At 38.3% G+C, this 20,990-nt stretch overlaps 1 protein-coding gene across 3 annotated transcripts; it reads left to right on the top strand.

Annotated features, from left to right (window-relative positions):
- The first annotated feature begins 605 nt into the window (after nucleotides 1-605).
- Nucleotides 606-20,506, top strand: LOC131552033 (E3 ubiquitin/ISG15 ligase TRIM25-like). Of its 3 annotated transcripts, none has more exons than XM_058795415.1 (6): nucleotides 606-1,268; nucleotides 4,301-4,396; nucleotides 4,477-4,710; nucleotides 5,070-5,229; nucleotides 5,370-5,417; nucleotides 9,107-9,382. In XM_058795415.1, the coding sequence occupies exons 1-6, from the start codon at nucleotides 696-698 to the stop codon at nucleotides 9,112-9,114; spliced, it is 1,119 nt and encodes a 372-aa protein (XP_058651398.1). In that variant the 5' UTR covers nucleotides 606-695; the 3' UTR covers nucleotides 9,115-9,382. The 3 variants fall into 3 exon arrangements, with proteins under 3 accessions (XP_058651398.1, XP_058651390.1, XP_058651389.1); XM_058795407.1 differs by lacking the exon at nucleotides 9,107-9,382 and adding an exon at nucleotides 17,704-20,506 and having other exon boundaries at nucleotides 613-1,268; nucleotides 4,304-4,396; XM_058795406.1 differs by lacking the exon at nucleotides 9,107-9,382 and adding an exon at nucleotides 17,704-20,506 and having other exon boundaries at nucleotides 614-1,268.
- The last annotated feature ends 484 nt before the right edge of the window (nucleotides 20,507-20,990 follow it).

The following is a 20,990-nucleotide window of genomic DNA, read 5'->3' as shown; positions in this document are numbered from 1 at the left end:
CTGGAAACCTAACAATTACAGCTTTGATAAAAAATATGAAATAAGGACCTTTGCAATACACAAACTGTGTACTTTAAATTAATCAGTTTGGTCACATGCTCACCCTGAATAGGGTACATTAATATTATTGATTGGCTTTAACCAAGACCACTGTATTATTCTTGGATTGTACATTATGAAATATCTGTAAATGAGAGCAGAATGTTGTACAGAGCTGTTCATTTAACGTTCAGCAGATGTTCAGTATTGTTTCAACATTGTGTCTCAGTTCTGTGGTAATAAAGCTTTTTTTCACAACACTCCTCCAGATCTTTACTTTATACTTGCAGTGAGAGCGGTAGGGAACACATTATAGGCCTAAACACAGTTCACTAGCGACTGGCTGGACGAACAGCAGCAGCAGGGACTAAACTGTTGGACATGAATGCAAATAAATATATATATTTATTCAAAGTCATAAAAAATTACTAGTTGACATTTCATTATCAGGTTTGCCCATTCCTAGTCCAGGAGTCACTTTCCTTTAATTAAACACGCCTTAAACAATTCATCAAACTCAGCAGGAGCAGGAATGAGGAACCTGTTTTGCACACGTCACTCAAACACAGAACCAGGAAACACGTGAGTTCAGGGAAATAGAAACTGAAGTGTAGTTGAGCTGTTGTGTGTTTGTGTCTCTGTATTAGTGCAGGAAAATGGCAGAAGCCAGAATTTCTCAGGATGAGTTCTTGTGTCCGGTGTGTCTGGATCTCCTGAAGGATCCAGTGACCATCCAGTGTGGACACAGTTACTGTAAGAGCTGTATTACAGACTGCTGGAATGAAGAGGATGAGAAGAGAGTCTACAGCTGCCCTCAGTGCAGACAGACCTTCAGGCCAAGACCTATTTTAGGTAAAAACACCATCTTGGCTGAAATGGTGGAGAAACTGAAGAAGACTAAACTTCAAAGTGTGGTTCCTGCTGGAGCTGGAGATGTTCAGTGTGACGTCTGTACTGGAAGAAAACACAAAGCCGTCAAGTCCTGTCTGGTGTGTCTGGAGTCCTACTGTCAGAATCATTTTGAGCGTCACGAGGAGTTTCGCTCAGGAAAACGACACAAAGTGACTGAAGCCACTGGACGACTGCAGGAGATGATCTGCCAGAAACATAAGAAGCTGCTTAAGGTTTTCTGTCGCACTGATCAGAAATGTATATGTGTGCTGTGTACGATGGATGAACATAAAAACCACGACACTGTATCAGCTGCAGCACAGAGGACAGAGAAACAGGTATTTAACACTAGACACTGATGAAATATTGCTGACACTCGTTTCATATGTGTTTATATATGTTTAAATCCAGGGGTGGCTTTAGTGAATTGGGGGCCCCTGGCAAAATATAGGAATGGGGCCCAATACATTTGCACACATTTACCTAGATCAACCGTGAGGTTCCTTTTTTTGTTGCTTGATTTTAGTCATTTATAGCTTGATTTCGATTATTGTAACCGATCCTCCTCTGGGGTTTGAAACTACAGCCATTAGTTATCAGTTAAATAAAGTGATCTTTAAACTGCCTCCCCCTACTTTTCCTGGATTCATCTGTTCACGTGATGATTTAGTGCCAGCAGGGCCGCATTAAGACCTCACTGGGCCCCGGGGCTATGACTTACTGCAGGGCCCCCATCACAATAATTATATATATAGCTTTAAATAGGATTTTTAACCTATCAACATTTTACATTACACATTACAATATCACAAAAAATAATACTAGCCTAAGTAAAACCAAGCTTACTGAAGGCAAGCAAACAGTCATGAATGACAAGAGAACAAAGATACATAACAAATCGACCTCCTTGAAAAACTTAAAGCACTGAATAAAAAACATAATATTGTGTAAAGTAAATGTACAAATAGACTGAATAGTCTTCACTGTGTAAATTCAATATAGATTAATTCTTATTTTACAAAAGTCAAGAACATGGAGTGATTTTCTTTCTGATGTTTGATTCACATTATTGACACAAATGGCAACAGCAGCTATGCTTTCGAGGAATAGTTCACCCAAAAATGAAAATTCTGTTGTTTTTCTTAACCTGTATGAGTTTCCTTCTGCTGTTGAATGCAAAAGAATACAGGTGCATCTCAATAAATTTGAATGTCGTGGAAAAGTTCATTTATTTCAGTAATTCAACTCAAATTATGAAACTCGTGTATTAAATAAATTCAGTGCACATAGACTGAAGTAGTTTAAGTCTTTGTTTCTTTTAATTGTGATGATTTTGGCCACAAACATTCATCGCCAAAGAAGCTGGCTGTTCATAGAGTGCTGTATCCAAGCATGTTAACAGAAAGTTGAGTGGAAGGAAAAAGTGCGGAAGAAAAAGATGCACAACCAACCGAGAGAACCGCAGCCTTATGAGGATTGTCAAGCAAAATCCATTCAAGAATGTGGGTGAACTTCACAAGGAATGGACTGAGGCTGGGGTCAAGGCATCAAGAGCCACCACACACAGACGTGTCGAGGAATTTGGCTACAGTTGTCGTGTTCCTCTTGTTAAGCCACTCCTGAACCACAGACAGCGTCAGAGGCGTCTTACCTGGGCTAAGGAGAAGAAGAACTGGACTGTTGCCCAGTGGTCCAAAGTCCTCTTTTCAGATGAGAGCAAGTTTTGTATTTCATTTGGAAACCAAGATCCTAGAGTCTGGAGGAAGGGTGGAGAAGCTCATAGCCCAAGTTGCTTGAAGTCCAGTGTTAAGTTTCCACAGTCTGTGATGATTTGGGGTGCAATGTCATCTGCTGGTGTTGCTCCATTGTGTTTTTTGAAAACCAAAGTCACTTCACCCGTTTACCAAGACATTTTAGAGCACTTCATGCTTCCTTCTGCTGACCAGCTTTTTAAAGATTGTTACGTTCCATGTTTATTTATATAGTATTGTTGGATTCTACATGCTGCTGTGTGCTATCTCTCTCTCTCAACAAGATGCTGATTTCATTTCCCAGCAGGATTTGGCACCTGCCCACACTGCCAAAAGCACCAAAAGTTGGTTAAATGACCATGGTGTTGGTGTGCTCGACTGGCCAGCAAACTCACCAGACCTGAACCTCATCGAGAATCTATGGGGTGTTGTCAAGAGGAAAATGAGAAACAAGAGACCAAAAAATGCAGATGAGCTGAAGGAAATCAAAGAAACCTGGGCTTCCACACCACCTCAGCAGTGCCACAAACTGATCACCTCCATGCCACGCCGAATTGAGGCAGTAATTAAAGCAAAAGGAGCCCCTACCAAGTATTGAGTACATATACAGTAAATGAACATACTTTCCAGAAGGCCAACAATTCACTAAAAATGTTTTTTTTTTATTGGTCTTATGAAGTATTCTAATTTGTTGAGATAGAAAAGACAAAAGACAGTCAAATGACTCATGACTGTTTACGAGGATACTCGCAAGGACAGGTATTTTGACACATAGCTGCATATGTAATATGTGTATTTCAACGTTTCAGCTCAAGGCGTGAGAAAGAACTCAAGTTTAGGCAGGTGCTTTACGTGCAGGTGTGCGCCGAGCGTTTTAGGCTGTAACGTGTGCATTTGCCAAAATGAATTCTGCTCTGCTTCTTAATGTCCCTGAACAGTTAAATTTGTTTTTAAACCACAATGTTTAAAATGAGTTTAAATGATAAACTGACATCATGACGCGCAAAACGATTGACATATTTCTACTGGATCATTTCTCAACCCAAAAGCGAATATAGGCCTAGTTTGTTCAAACACAACAAGCAATATTCATCCATCAAGTTCATAATCAAACTAACCTAAAATTTTACTGACTAACTCGTGTTTTTCCCTCTCTCCTCATTATTATTATTATTATTATTATTATTTTTTTTTTTTTTAGAATGGTTGACATTTTTACTTATTGAAGATTGTTCTTTGCATGACTATTTCCAGATTACGCCAGAACGAAGTGAAGAGAGGTGAGTGCGGACGCAGCGGTCACTGATAGATACACAGGTCATTCAAAAGCTAAATATAAAAAAAATGCATTTGATTGGTAAAACAAACTCAAACGTGACATTTCAATCTCTAATGGTACTGCAATGAAATTTATGGAAAAGCCTCACTAAATAATAGCGCTAATAAGTGGGGGTCGTGGGGGGGCTTTGGCGATCGGCGCTACCAATAACCAGTCAATCTACTCCACAGCCAGTCACGGGCCTCCTCCTTGCTTCAGCCACGCCGAGCCCAATGGTTAATGCGGGCCCTGAGTGCCAGTAGTTTTCTGTGAGATTCACTATCATCTGTTTGTCCTGCAGAAGCAGCTGAAGAAGACGCAGAAGACGTTCCAGCAGAGAATCCAGCAGAGAGAGAAAGATCTCCAGCAGCTGAGAGAGGCTGTGGAGTCTCATAAGGTGAGTCTGGAGAAGAAGAGAAGTTTGTCTCAGTCTCAGTTCAGACTCACTGAAGCCTGAATCACTGTGTGTCCTAACAGCGCTCTGCACAGACAGCAGTGGAGGACAGTGAGAGGATCTTTACTGAGCTCATCCGCTCCATTGAGAGAAGCCGCTCTGAGCTGATACGGCTGATCAGAGATCAGGAAAAGCAAGCAGTGAGTCGAGCTGAAGGACGACTGGAGCGACTGGAGCAGGAGATCAATGATCTGAGGAGGAGAGACGCTGAGCTGGAGCAGCTTTCACACACACAGGATCACATCCAGTTCCTGCAGGTAACACACATCTAGAAGAACAGGGTCATAGTGGACTTAAGTGAAAGTTATAAATAATGATCAATCTAATCACAGCCTTTGAGCTGCTTTTCCTGAGCAAATCTACTGAACCCGTCAATGAGACTTTATGTTCTTAGCAGATGTTTTATCATCCAAACTATTTCCTAGAAAGTTCACATATAGTGTAAGAGTCAAATACTAGAATCTGTAGCTCTAATGTGATATAATGAATATGAGAAGAATGAAGCTGATGCTGTGAAAGTGCTGGATTGAGTTACTAAAGATCAGTCAAATCTGATGTTGGAGCAGGTTTTTGGGTGAAGTGTGGAGCTGATGAGTTTGATTTGTGTTTTCTGTAGAGTTTCCAGTCTCTCTCAGCTCCTCCTGAATCTACAGACGTAAATGATGATCTCTTGAGTTCTCTCGTCTCTTCTGATGATCTGAGAGAATCTGTTCATCAGCTGAGAGACAAACTGGAGGATTTCTGCAAAGAGGAGCTCAAGAAGATCTCAGACAGAGGTAAAGTCCTGGAGATTCATCTGCTCTCAGAAACCAGTCCATCATCATCTCATATCATGGAGAACATCATATTAGAAATGTGTTAGGAATGGATGCAGGATCATGAGAATCACACTGTTTATGTCTGTTGATTTCCACAGTCACATTCACCAACATTGTTCTCAGGACCAGGAACCACTTCCTACAATGTAAGTCAGTAAGAAAACCAGCAGAAAAACTCTCTGAGTGTGTTCATGTTCTTCTGTAGAAGCTGAAAGAAGAGTTTATAATTGATGATGTAAATGATGATTAGCACAGATATCTGCTCATCTGGAGGGTGAAGTCAGCTAAACTTGGTTTTGGTCAGTGTTAATTTTGGCAGGCATTTTTGATTTAGTCTTAGTCTTGAGACGAAAATGCTTAATAGTCTTAGTCACATTTTAGTCATTTGAGTATTTCATAGTTTTAGTCTAGTTTTAGTCGACGAAAAGTCATTGTATTTTTGTCAACTTTTAGTCTTTACTTTTAGTCAAAGTGCAGTTAACAACATTTATTTTGGTAGCTATTTTATATGTAGTATTCAAACAAAAATAGGCATCAATTCTTCTCTCTTTAGACCAAATCAATTAAGCTTATGAGAAATTTGAATCAAGGATTGAATTTGGAAAAACTGGAATACATTTTCATTTTTTGGTAGAGATACAAATTAAACTCATTTTTCAGATACAGTAGCTTTACTTAAGTATACATTTATTTAACATCTTTTGTTGGTTAACATTCAGGCCCGGCTCCACGGGGGGGCCAGGGTGGGCCTGGCCCACCCAATCAGAAGCTTGGCCCACCCTGGCCCCACACATAACAGCCAATCACAAAATTGTTGTGATATTCAATTGAGGTTCATATATTTTTTTCTTTTTCGTTTTCTTACCGCCCACACCACATACGTGCTAATACTGTATTTTACAGCTAATACAGGGAACCGCTATCAATATGCACGGAATTGAAATCCTTTTGAATGAGCGCTCGCGCCTTTTACTTTCACTTTCGATTTGCCGATCACGCGTACAGTGCTCTGTGTAAAGGGAGAACATCTTACAAGATCAGATATTTGTCAGTGAGCTAAGAATCTGTTGATGCATGGTTTCGTCAGTCTCAGTGGTGTAGTGCAGGGTATATTCAGGTATACGGGATAAGCCGGCTTTGCGTAGCCTATACCTACTTCTAAATACCCTCTGATGCGCATTCAGTGGTGTCAGACAGTCCACCACATGATTTGCTAATCAAATCGTCTGTGAATAAATGCAAATATTCCCTAAAAACACCCAGTAATGCGGTCAGGACGCTCCGGCTTCCCTTTAAATATGATTGATGATTGCGCCCGCGCCTGCTTTGTCCCGAGACAAGATGCTGACAGAGATGCTGCCTCTTCAACAACAACAACTTCGAATGAAGACAGCCAAAGTGAACACTCTTTAATAACAGAAGCAGTGCTCGATTACGCATTAACTCCGTTACGCATTACCGGCACTTTTATATTTTGATCTTTATCGCTTAGAGTCAGAGCGTAAGTGTCAGGGTAATTAGAAATGATACTATAAAAATCAGACTACCCAGGAGGGGGCACCGTGAATTACCTCTCATCTCGACAAATCATGTGAATGCAAGCAGAGTCGGTCTGGGGCGTGAGAGTCACGGGAAGTGCGCAAAGTGGCAAAATAATAATTAATTATTGATTTCTAATTGGAATCAGTACATTATAATATGAAAAGAAAAATCAAAAGGACCAGGTTTCTGCGATCAGATATTTTTTAAACCGGTAAACTCCTGTAAACTTTTCAGTCCAAGGATCCAGTAAAACGAACGCGTTCAAACAGTAAATTTAAAACAGCTCTAATACAGAGAAAACCCGAGATCAGAGATTGCGGAGAGTCGTTTCAGCTTGTTTTTAGTTTTTTATAATGGATTTTTTTCACTATATATAAAAATTGTAAATGGTATGGGGGGTTACATTTGCCCATCACTTCCATGGGAGAAACAGTCAGTCAAACATAGGAATATGCACAATTCTGGATAAATGTATCACTTTTTTTCAAATAGAGATCATATTCTCCTATGATTCTCAATAGACAACTAAACAAATAGCTTGTAATTTACTAGAGGTTCTGACAAAATGTTAATTGCTGCGGTCTATTTAATTTTTAAAATTTGAATTATGTATTGCAAAATTTGCACCTCTGTTGTGGCTAATATTAATTTCATAATTATCCTTACTCCGTGAAGTAGCAAAGTTAAGTGAAAATGTGCAAATGCAAGTCTTAAATGTCACAGTTTCATCCTTTCACTTTAAAAAAAATGGGGGCATAAAAAGAGTAGCCTATACCCCCACCCTTCAACTCGTATCTGGAGCTGGGCCTGTTAACATTTATGACACGGATAATTAGGAATGCTGTCCCTTTAAGACGGAAGGCATGCATGTAATACTGACACACATTCAGTTTTCATCCACCTGTTTACACTCACTTAAGCCATAACTGACTGTATTTATGTGAGATACTCTGACTCTACACGATAGACACAGGACTGCTGTGTGTGTATTTGAGCGCTGAGTACTGAGAACTGATCGCGCGCTGTACTGAAGAAGTGGAGCTTGCGCACGAGAGAGCGCTTCTATCAGCGCGACTCCGCCTATCCCGCCCTCACTAACTTTAAATTAATCGACAACGAATTGTGACTCCCGGGAAAAACGGGTCGTCTGGTCACCCTATCCCTAACCCTTCGGGTGCTGAGAATATTGTTTCAGATCGTTAGTTTGCGTTTTGATCGCCTATCCGTCCACTGCGGCTGCCATACTGAGACTAGATATACACGCCCCTCATCTGATTGTAATCCAATGACAGAGACACACATTTTGAAAGACAAGACACTTCATTTAGCATATAGGATGTATTTTGAATGTCCGGTAGTCCTCAAATAACAGTTTAGTCCCGTCTCGTCTTGTTAATGAAGACGCGGCATAAATTTCATCATAGTTTTTATCATCAGACATTAATTTTAGCTCGTCAACGTCTGGTCTTAGTCACAGAAAAAAGGTTCGTTGACGAATATTTTTCGTCTTTGTCGACTAAATTAACACTGGTTTTGGTCAATTACTTGTAATACCATCAAATGGGTCATTCTACAGAAACGTCCACTTTTGGTATGGCAAAATGTCTTAAATTTATTATTTTTATTTTTTTTTACATTTAAACTTAGACCACATTATTAGATTACCTTTTGACTTTATGAATACATATAAATGACAGCTTAATTTATTTTATTTTTTTTTAGCTTTTTTTTTGCAATTATTTCAAGACCATATGTATCATTTTTTTGTCACTGGTGTTACCTTCTTTAGCAATATTTAAAAGTTTTTATGAAATTATTTCTAAAAAAAAAAATTCAGCACATGTAGTCAGAGTTACAGAAAAATAATGAAAATGCAAGAAATAAGGAGATTATGTTTTATTTATTTAATGTGACAGACAAAAACAGCACAGTAACACCAGTGACATGCATTAGACCTGATACACTGATCGTCACTGGTGTTATTCATAAGGAAGGTAACACCAGTGACAGTAACACCAGTGACAGTAACACCAGTGACAGTAACACCAGTGACAATTTTCATGAAAAATGCATTTTACAAAATGTCTGCTGCAAGGTATCATGCCACATGTTGTCAATCATGGTAAACTCACTAAATTAATTAGTTTAATCCATTTGTATTATAGTTTTTTTTACATTTCCTTAACATACCAGTGACATCAACTAAAAGCTTCATATGAAATCATGAGATAAATGAGAGAATTTATCATAACTGAAAAGAAACAGTGGACTAAACATGGGCCTTTTTTCATAGATGTTTAGAAAATAGGAAGGAGGAAGTCGAGTGACGTCATCAGTGTGATTTTTTTACTCCAAAATAAAAGACTTTTGTTAAGCGGTAACACCAGAGACACGACTCCAGGGGACCACTGTTTTCATTATATATTTTATAATATTTTTTTGGCATTTTGTTTTATTATGTCATTTATATAATATATTTGATAGTTATGAATATACTTTTGTATTTTAAATAGTAGAAAATCCTGTTTTTGACCTCAAAATAAAGCACTTTCCTGCTGTACATGGCTGTGGGGACGAGCAGATTTGTGGTGTTTGGAATTCTATATAATTAATAAAAAAAATAATAATGCCACATTGATGGCTCAGGAAGGTGTAATTGTTCAAATAACATATTGTTTCATTTTAAAATATTAAAAAAAAAATGTAACCCTAATGTGTATTTCAAATGTAATATTTCTTTAAAGTCTAGGGACAGAAAAGTGGACGTTTCTGTAGAATGACCCAAATAAGCTATGCATGAGATCTAATGATATTCTTATTAGTTGGTGTGGGTCTCCTAAATATATTTATATTTTTTTAAATGTGAAAAAGTATAAAAGTTTTAAAATGATGAGAGCTAGAGTATCAGCAGGTACCTTCTTGAGCCACGGCACAACATTCAGGTAAAATGTCCCCCGCACTATTAGAAACAGGTGATTCTGTCCCCCGCAATTTTTTGACCCACCGCCAATATTTCCACCCACGTTCTCTGATTTGTTACTTAGATTTGAGTGAACTAACATTCAGCCAATCACAGGCGAGCCCTCTCTTGGGCATCTGCCATGAGCTTCAGATCTCGCGTTGCTCTCGCGGTTTCATTCACTCACTTCTTTGCTCTTTGGCGGTCTAGCGTAAAATACACTCCAGAAAACGATTACGTCCTTTTTTTTTCAAACTTTTTTTTTTTTTTTTCAAACACACACAGAAAGTAAGTGTTATGTCGCGATGCCACGATTCACGCGATCAAATTTCCATGTTATGATTTAACCTGCTGTAACGCTGTAAATCAGGGCTCTACAGGGCGACCATTCAGCCGCATTTAACACTGAAAACATCTGCGTGCGAGTCGACTATGAACACATATTTAGGAGCACCTCACGATCAGCATATTTGTGTTTGCGCTGAGGGAGCTTCAAAGGTTTCTAATGTAGTTGCTTTTGCAGTTGAGTAATGTATCACAGACAGACGTATTCTCTCATTATTACAAACAAAGTGTAGACAGGCTGTAAATAAGAGATGCATTGTGCAGTGTAAGGATCGCGATGAACTAAGATGACTGACAGCTTTTAATGATGATCAAGGGAGTTTGCAAATGTGATACTGTTTTAATACAACGGTTAATTAAACAAGAAGTATATATTAGTGACTTATATTGTCTGACTACAACACTATGCTTTATTTAGCTCTATTTCGTCAATGAAAATAGCGGTGTTTCTGTTTCGTTTATGAATGAACTGCGTTTTTAAGCGATTCTAGTGAGTCAATGATTCAGTTACCCGTTCATAAAGACAATCACGTACTTCGTTCCTGAATGAATCAGCTGTTCAAAAGAATCAATTGAATGAATGATTCAGTGAACAAATCCGTGACTTGCCGCCACCTACTGGCAGTTTTATTTTAATTTTTAAAGTATCTTTTACTGTTATTTAAATCATTTAATATTTCTATATTCAAAAAAAAAAAAAAAAAAAATCTAAATTCAAAACCTCTGAGCCTCATCCCAGCTAACAAAAATACGTAACTGTTACGTGACCGCAACGTAATCTGGTGACCAAAGTTACGTCGTGGCGACGTAACTAGGCAACCGGAAAAGTGAAAGGTGCGTATACGTCGCCACAACGTAACTTTGTCACGTTGCCAGTTCGTAACTGCGACGTCGTGGCAACGTTGCGGATCAATAGTTGTGTGCTGGTAATCAGCTGGTAATTTGTTTATAATTATTTATTCTTTATGGGCGGACATGCAGCAGTTTAACCTAATTTATGTCCTCATATGTCCAAACTAATGTAAAGGCTTTTTCAACAGCTGTGAATGATGAATAGACTCAAAATGAATTCAGTTCATTTATTTTGAAAAACACACAAATATGAACAGCAAAATACACCCAAATTATTAATAAAAACATAGGATATACAGCGAAATATGAATGAAAGCATTCAGAACGTTCCGTACTCAGCATCATTATAAACAGATATGCTAGCATAATATTTGCTAGCAGACATTTCAGATAATTAAGGAAAGATACCATAATCACAGAGGTATTGATATTAACAAAACGGTAACACTTTACAAAAAGGTTCATTAGTTAACAACATTAGTAAACATGAACTAAGAATGAACACTACTTCTACAGCATTTATTAATCTTAGTTAATGTTAATTTCAGCATTTACTAATGCATTATTAAAATCACAAGTTGTGTTTGTTAACATTAATGCACTGTGAACTAACATGAATAAACAATGAACTGTATTTTCATTAACTAACATTAACAAAGACCACTACGTTGCCCCACCTCATAAGCGCTGCTATTTCTGTTGCATATGAGAAACATCAAACAGCAAGCGAAACAAAAGCTAGTGAAACCGCACTACTCGTTTGAGCTGTGCAGCGCGGACCGTTTATCAGCTCGGATCAGCGCAGAGCAAACAAACTTCTCCGAGCTCAGAACAGGTTTACTCAGGAAGCAGTGTTGATTTTGCGACGCTGTTAAAGCACAGTGCTGCGAGATCCAGTGAGAAGCATTCAAATTCTGCATAGAAATCTGTTATAAACAGGTCAAACAATGCTGACATATAACCTGAAATAGTAACGCTAACTATAACCATGGTGTTGAAATAGCAGAAATAGTTGAATTTCATTACATTATGCATTTCAGGGTTTGTACAACCTTTTGAGAGAGAAATTCAAGCACATTTAAGTATTTCACACAACTATTTACAGCACTTTAAAACTTTAAAAAGCATACAATTAAAATGTTATTTTTAAAGGGATGGCCAAAATATACTTTTGTAAAATTAAAAAAAAAGTGGCATCAAATTACCACTATAACCAGTAGATGGTGGCAGAGGAACACTTATAGGCTTAGTTACTCATTTGTACTTTTTACTTTATATTTTGAAATTATAAAATCACTATTATATAATTTTAAATCATCAAGAAATCAAATTTTGTAAAAATGTTGCTCTTTTTTGTGTATGAAGTAAGAAAAGTCACAAAGTGCACTGAAAAACAAACTTATCTGACTGAATCACACACGAAGCAAGAGAGCTCCTTTTATAATCACTGAAGTTATTGGTCAGTTCCATATAATACTACAAAAAAATAATGGTACATTTAATAGGAGTAGAATATGTTAATTTTCTATATAAAACTTACATTTTGCACGTTACTGTTGTTAATAATAGTAAATTTTGTGCTTCCCAATTCAAGCTCAGTGCTTTACTGTCAAATGTGCATTACCAAGAAATAAATGTGTAATATTACTAGTAACTACACTTATTAATGCAAAACTATAATAATTTTATGATTTAATTATCTTTTTTAATATCCCCACACACCACCCCCAGCGCTACCAAATCTGCTTCTGGCGCCACCATCTGTAGAACTCAGTGGCGCTGGTGCCACTGCTCTCAAAAGTTAGTCTGGAGCCCTGCTATATACAGGTGCATCTCAATAAATTTGAATGCCGTGGAAAAGTTCATTTATTTCAGTAATTCAACTCAAATTGTGAAACTCGTGTATTAAATAAATTCAGTGCACACAGACTGAAGTAGTTTAAGTCTTTGGTTCTTTTAATTGTGATGATTTTGCCTCACATTTAACAAAAACCCACCAATTCACTCTCAACAAATTAGAATATGGTGACATGCCAATCAGCTAATCAACTCAAAACACCTGCAAAGGTTTCCTGAGCCTCAAAATGGTCTCTCAGTTTGGTTCACTAGGCTACACAATCATGGGGAAGACTGCTGATCTGACAGTTGTCCAGAAGACAATCATTGACACCCTTCACAAGGAGGGTAAGCCACAAACATTCATCGCCAAAGAAGCTGGCTGTTCACAGAGTGCTGTATCCAAGCATGTTAACAGAAAGTTGAGTGGAAGGAAAAAGTGTGGAAGAAAGATGCACAACCAACCGAGAGAACCGCAGCCTTATGAGGATTGTCAAGCAAAATCCATTCAAGAATGTGGGTGAACTTCACAAGGAATGGACTGAGGCTGGGGTCAAGGCATCAAGAGCCGCCACACACAGACGTGTCGAGGAATTTGGCTACAGTTGTCATATTCCTCTTGTTAAGCCGCTCCTGAACCACAGACAACGTCAGAGGCGTCTTACCTGGGCTAAGGAGAAGAAGAACTGGACTGTTGCCCAGTGGTCCAAAGTCCTCTTTTCAGATGAGAGCAAGTTTTGTATTTCATTTGGAAACCAAGGTCCTAGAGTCTGGAGGAAAGGTGGAGAAGCTTATAGCCCAAGTTGCTTGAAGTCCAGTGTGAAGTTTCCACAGTCTGTGATGATGGGGTGCAATGTCATCTGCTGGTGTTGCTCCATTGTGTTTTTTGAAAACCAAAGTCACTGCACTCGTTTACCAAGAAATTTTGGAGCACTTCATGCTTCCTTCTGCTGACCAGCTTTTTAAAGATTGTTACGTTCCATGTTTATTTATATAGTATTGTTGGATTCTACATGCTGCTGTGTGCTATCTCTCTCTCTCAACAAGATGCTGATTTCATTTTCCAGCAGGATTTGGCACCTGCCCACACTGCCAAAAGCACCAAAAGTTGGTTAAATGACCATGGTGTTGGTGTGCTCGACTGGCCAGCAAACTCACCAGACCTGAACCCCATAGATAATCTATGGGGTGTTGTCAAGAGGAAAATGAGAAACAAGAGACCAAAAAATGCAGATGAGCTGAAGGCCACTGTCAAAGAAACCTGGGCTTCCATACCACCTCAGCAGTGCCACAAACTGATCACCTCCATGCCACGCCGAATTGAGGCAGTAATTAAAGCAAAAGGAGCCCCTACCAAGTATTGAGTACATATACAGTAAATGAACATACTTTCCAGAAGGCCAACAATTCACTAAAAATGTTTTTTTATTGGTCTTATTATGAAGTATTCTAATTTGTTGAGATATGAATTGGTGGGTTTTTGTTAAATGTGAGCCAAAATCATCACAATTAAAAGAACCAAAGACTTAAACTACTAAATTTTGTGATTGAGACAGCCCTTAACCACACAGTCTGTGTGCACTGAATTTATTTAATACACGAGTTTCACAATTTGAGTTGAATTACTGAAATAAACTTTTCCACGACATTCTAATGATTTCTAGATGCACCTGTATGCATTGCAAATGTGGTATAATTAAAATTACTATGCAAGTACTAAAAAAAGTCAGCTGCTGAAATGTTAAAAGGATAGTACATAAGAATTGTACCGAAATGGTGACTCTAAAATGGTTATACAAACCAAACCAAATATAAATACTGAGAATGTGTTTGACATTAAAAAGAAAAGAACTTAGGCCGTGTTCACACTTGGCGTCTTTTTTGAAGCTGCCAGCGTCTGTTTTACATTATAATCCTATGGAGTGAACCGTGTTTTCAAAAATGTCCTGAGCGCTTTTTAAAACGCCACCTCCGGCGTCTTTTTCTGCAGCTCAGAGCGTCTTTTCGAGTTGAAAAAAGTGAAAAAGTGAAAAAAGAAAAAAACGCCCTACGTCAAGCGCCTTTTTGACAGCTGACCCATAACAACAAAAACAACAAGAAAAAAGGAGAAGATAGCCGGTAGACAGATCGTACTAGTGTCGGAGCACAAGGAATAGTATGAAACCGTGCATCATCCAACCGGAGCTCCTGGACTAAATTGTTGGAAGCACCATACAGTTTCCTTCGCCGTATAATGTCGCGCTCCCACAAACGCTGTTGTGAACCGACACCCTCCCCGTTAACTTCAAAAACCGACATTTCTGCAGCACACAGCACTAGCTACCGTTGCAGCTGTTGTTATAGCAACAAAAGACGCCCTCGGCTGCTATTTGTAGCCAAAACGCTGCCAGCTTTTTATTTTACTAAAAAAGCGCTCTTGTTTTTCTAGTCAAAAAAGACGCCAAGTGTGAACGCGGCCTTACACAGCAAAAGATGCAGTGACCTGTGGCTGAATGGCCTTTGGTTTTATTTAGCTGTGATTGACACACAAACAAGGGGAAAAAAGATAATAGCATCGCTGAATATGAGTCAAATATTGCATATTTCTGTACAAATTAAAGTGTACTCATTCTTCATGAGTGAATAATCAGTATGTCGGGGTTCTCAACTCTGGCCCTCAAGGTCCACTGTCAAACAGAGGGTACGTCTCAATCAGCTTCATAGTTTGCTAGGTTGTGAATTAATATATTGTGTACACAAACTCAGGCACTGGTAAGCACAGTGGCTCTCTACACACTGGTGACTATTTCTGTCCTCATTGTACAACATCACTACTGACATTTATGCACAACAGTAAAACTGACATATTTTTTTTAATGCTATTTACAGCACATTATGATAAATACTTTGTTACATGTATGTGCAAGATTTCAGTCATAAATAAATATTTGCTAGATTAGAGATTACCTGTCTAGTGATGTATGTTTATGCTGAAATATAATATTAGTTTGTGTTTTAAAATCTATCATGTGTCATTTTGTAGCAAATTTTCTCTTAAGTTTTGAGCTTCAGAACTTCCTATAAGCCAGGGAACATAGTGAGCATCGATGCTTCCTGGTTTTCACAGCTTTTTTAGGGAGCAAACTAAATTTTGTGATTGAGACAGCCCTTAACCACTGACTGCTGAGCAAGGGACCTGAGTGATTCACACCCAGAGTTTAGGTCCACACCTGATCACACTCACCTGTTTGTGACTTTATAGTTAGTAAATCTGAAAAACTTGATTCGTTTGTTCAGGTGCACTGCACTAGATTGTAGCAAAACTCTGCATGTAAGTGGACCTTGAGAGACAATGTTGAGATCTCCTGCAATATATTCTGAACATGACAATTCAGAGAGGCAGGATGACTTCTAGATAGATGACTTACAACACTGGTGTCCAAGTTGTAATTACGAGTTCTGCGAGGACGTGAACGCTTTTTACAAGTTGGTATCTCGTAATTACGGTTATTACGATATGGCGTGAACGCACCTTTACTATTAGAGTACCTATCTGGGACTTTCTTGGTTATCCTGTTACGTTAGGAGGACATAAAAGATTACATACTTTTGTTACAAAAATGCCATTACTAAGGTAAAAACAAAATTCCCTGTAAATCAATTTAAGGAGTCAAATATTGCCTCATAATGGGAAAGTAAATTTTTGATCAGAATTTTTGATTATTGATTAGAAGGTGCTCCTAAATTTTTTAAAGTAGAATTATCCGGAGTAGAATTATCTGTGAATAAGTGTTAAGAATTAAGATAAACGTTATTATTCAAGTTTAGTGTAATTGAAATATTGTCAATAAAATATCTTTATTTCACAAAAAGTATATTTTTACTTCATCAGAAAATATAGATGTCCACAGTGGTCTTAAAGTCCCAGGTCCTGAAGTTATTTTTCAAATTTGAGTATGATATCACAAAATAGGTTCCTGTAAGCTATCATGGCACGTTCCCAAAATTGCAACTATGATGCTCTAAAACGCCAATTGGTATTCTATTTAGAATTTATTATATGAACATGAATGTACTTACTTTGTACATTATGTACATAATTTATTTTCATTTGAGGGTCACATCACCTGACAGCTGTCCCCCCCACTTTTAAAATGACTGCTACGCCCCTGTGTGTGTGTGTGTGTGTGTGTGTTTGCAGCCCATTTTACTGACATCTTCCTTTCTTTCCTTTTCTCTTCTCGTCTCTCTGTTTCCTTTCTTTGCTTGTCCTCCTGTCATACTGTCTGCAATGCAATTTTTTTAAAAGACTTAAGATTTTGTATGGATATATATCTAGGCCTATAAACCTATTTTCACCCTCAATTTCTGTCTAAAGGTGTGTGTGTGTGTGTGTGTGTGTATGCAGCCCATTTTAGCTGAAAATTGTGGCCCATTTTAGCTTAACCAGCCATTTCTACCTAAAATGACCCTTTTCACAAAGTTTCTTTTATAAATTAAACTCTTTTTATTTGAAAGAGCATGTCAAAGCATTGTTCATAAACCTTTGCTTTGTTAGTAAGCTTACTTATAATTGCTTTATTAGTGATGAATGTAATTTTCTATGTCAGGCTCAATTACCTACAATTTCTCTGACGAGCTTCATGTAACTCTCTGCTCTGCCCGCCTTAAACTCAGACCAATAAAAATTATTGTTACATGTCAACAAGTGTTGAAGCAACAATACAAGATCAGTTATTGTAATTTTCTGTAAATATTTAAAGAGATATGATGCTGCAACCTTATTTGGCCCATTTTACCTGATAGCTGACTTCACCCTACTGAGACACTGATGATACACTGAACATGAAGAGTTCAGCTACATGAAAAGATCAAACAGATTCATAATTCCTGATTCTGATGTGTTTTATCTCCATCAGATTCCCATCAGTTCACTCTGGATCTGAACACAGCACATAAACACCTCCGTCTGTCTGAGAGAAACAGAGTGATTACTCGCACTGGCACAGTCCAGTCGTATCCTGATCATCCAGACAGATTTGATGTGTATCGTCAGGTGTTGTGTAGAGAGAGTGTGTGTGGACGCTGTTACTGGGAGCTGCAGTGGAGTGGAGATGATGTGTGTATATCAGTGTCATATAAGAGCATCAGCAGGAAGGGAGTGGGTAAAGAGTGTGTGTTTGGATATCATGATCAGTCCTGGAGTTTGATCTGCTCTTCCTCCAGATACTCATTCTATCACAATAACATACAGACTGATCTCTCTGTGAAGTCCATCAGCAGTAGAATAGGAGTGTTTGTGGATCACGGAGCAGGAACTCTGTCCTTCTACAGCGTCTCTGACACAATGAGCCTCATCCACACAGTCCAGACCACATTCACTCAGCCGCTCTATCCTGGGTTTGGGTTTGGATTGCTTTGGGGTTTTAATGCTGGATCATCAGTGAAACTGTGTTGATGAATCAGAATAGATTGACGAGAGACTCTACCCATAATGCTTTGAGCTGCATGATAAATCAGTAATAGCGAGATGTTATAGTTTCTTATGCAAAACATTACACATCTCTTGCAAAAGCAAACACTTATTTCCAAACTATTTTAATTATTATAAAAGTTGTGCTTTTGCATAATAACTCACACTAAAGCATAAAATGATTGGCCACATACACGCTAAACTACACAGACATGACGAATGTAAAACACTCCTATCGTGTGTCTTGTGTTGTTCAGTGTGCAGGAGTTTGTCATAACACTCACATGAACATATATGCGCAAATGATAAACTTTACAGTTATTGAACTCAACTGAATCAACACTGAACTGACTTGAGATTATGACTCTATTGGCTTGTTAGAGCTGCTTTACAGCTGAATCTGAATTTGTTGTTACTGTTTTAAAACAGTCTGCATTGTATAAAGCATTATAGAAATAAAGGTGACTTGACTTGTATGCATATTCAGTATATATTTACAAAATACTGTAAACAAAAATCTTCTGACCTTTGATTTCTAAGTGATCAAATTAGGTATACACTACAAAAAGAAATGCAAGGGGGACAAATAATTTGCTTCTTCCTCAATACATTGAGTTTTTTTCTAAGTGGACAAATTACGTCTAAATGTTTCCACACATGATCATTACGTGTAGGTCATTAGTAAATGAGTGTGGCATTTAAATCGTTTCCCAAATGAAAAACAAGTTAGTTTTGAATGATGCGTATAATGTGCAGAATGTTGTTTAGTGTTTTGCTAAAGGTTTGTTTTATAAGAGCTAACTGAATGTAAAGCAGATGATGTGCTTGCAGCTTTGTAGACTTGGTCTGTAGTTTCGGTATATGAGTGAATGATTTCACGGTGTGTGTCTCAAGAACCGCTTCAACGCAGCGAACCTTCAGTTCAGTGTTTCTTGAGTTGTGATGCTGAGAGACTGATATCAGCAAAACCTGTGAAGACCAGTTCTGAACCATGAACAGCAGAAGGTGCTGGACCAGAATCTGCCAAAAGAGTTTTAGAATACATAACCCTGAACTAATATTCCCACATAGCCAAAAACACAAGTGATTACAGACTGAAGTGCAGCACTTTGACATTATGATTCACACAGACACACTACTGTACACAGCGTCAAAAATACTGTTACATTTATGATTAAAATCATCAGCTGTGGTTGCCAGAAAATCATCACAAAAATACTGTGATTTTGGGCCTCATTAATAAAGCGTGTGCACACAGATTTGATCTTAGAATGTGTGTCTGCTTGAATCCACACCGGCGCTCATATCTGTAAAAACTGACGTGGAGAAGTGCTTAGCATCCAATGCTTACATTCAGTTAGCTATCCCGGGGGTGCACATCACAAAAGATCTCACCTGGACCACCAACATCACGTCACTCAACAAGAAGGGACAACAGCACCTCTAGTTTCTCCATCGGCTGAAAAGGGCAAGTCTCCCTCCACCCATCCTCACCACCTTTTACAGGGGCACCATTGAGAGTGTGCTGACCAGCTGCATCACTGTCTGGTATGGGAACTGCAGTGCTGCTGCCCGCAAGACCCTACAAGAAATTCTGAGTGTGCTACACACAGATGAGTGGGCTATACAAACCACCTGTAGTAACGCACTCGTCCCACTATATGCACACTAGACACTTTCTATAAACACTCCCAACAAAGACTCAATAAGATAATATATGTTTACTTGAATATTGCACTACAAAATAATTGCACTACTAAATCTTTTGCACTATGCACTGCTTCCCACAAAATCTCTCTTCTGAACAATTTAATGTACAAAATATATATTTTCTGCACAATTTCATGTACAAATATCTTGTTAGCACAATTTCATGTACAGTATTTATGTAAAGTTCTTGTACAGTCTCAGTTTGTGTATGTGTAGTCAACTAGGTATAGTAGTTATAGTATTTATATGTATAGTCAGATGGTTAAACTGTTGTATAGCTCTATTGTTTTTCCTATATTTGCATTGTTGTATGTTTATCTTATGTTTAACTAGTATGTAGCACCGTGGTCCTGCGAGACACGACATCTCATTTCACTATATGTCAACACATGTAGCAGAATGACAATAAACCTGACTTGACTTGATCACGTCAGGGTCTGAGCAGACGTGTACTTTGTCTTGTTGGAGTTCTGCAGGTTTTTGGAGATGTAAGCTGTTCTTGCAGCTCGCTGTTCTAAATTAAAGGATTTGGATGATGACTGGTGATCTTTTATATGTTAATGACATTAATTAGGAGTCGTTTACCAGGCAGAGCACATCTGAAAGAGGCATTTTCTGTGCATACATTCATTCTATGAATCACGTTGTCACGTCTGGACTGAGAGACAAACACTGGGTAAGCAGTAACAATCTTCTTTAATTGTGCTCAACAGAAAATGTTTTCCCGCAAAGGGTTCAAAACGATAACATAACACAAGATCTTCTCATAGAGGGATAATCAATCTTATCTTGGTTCTCCTTTAGGTGAACTCGGGTAGGAGAAGGAGTCCTTAGGTTCCGGCAGTCCAGAAGGTAGGTAGCGGTATGAGATTGGCGTGCAACCTTGAGATCAGCCAACGATGGAGTGAGGTGAGTGTTTGGATATAGTGTGCAGGTAAGTGGCATCAGGTGGTGATCAGTAGTCAGGTGATTGTGAGTGGGTGTAGGTGGTTGATGTGATGGGTGGATCTGTGACAGTACCCC

Source organism: Onychostoma macrolepis, chromosome 02, assembly GCF_012432095.1.
Source record: "Onychostoma macrolepis isolate SWU-2019 chromosome 02, ASM1243209v1, whole genome shotgun sequence".
NCBI lineage: Eukaryota > Metazoa > Chordata > Actinopteri > Cypriniformes > Cyprinidae > Onychostoma > Onychostoma macrolepis.
This window is presented reverse-complemented; position numbering and strand designations above follow the sequence as displayed.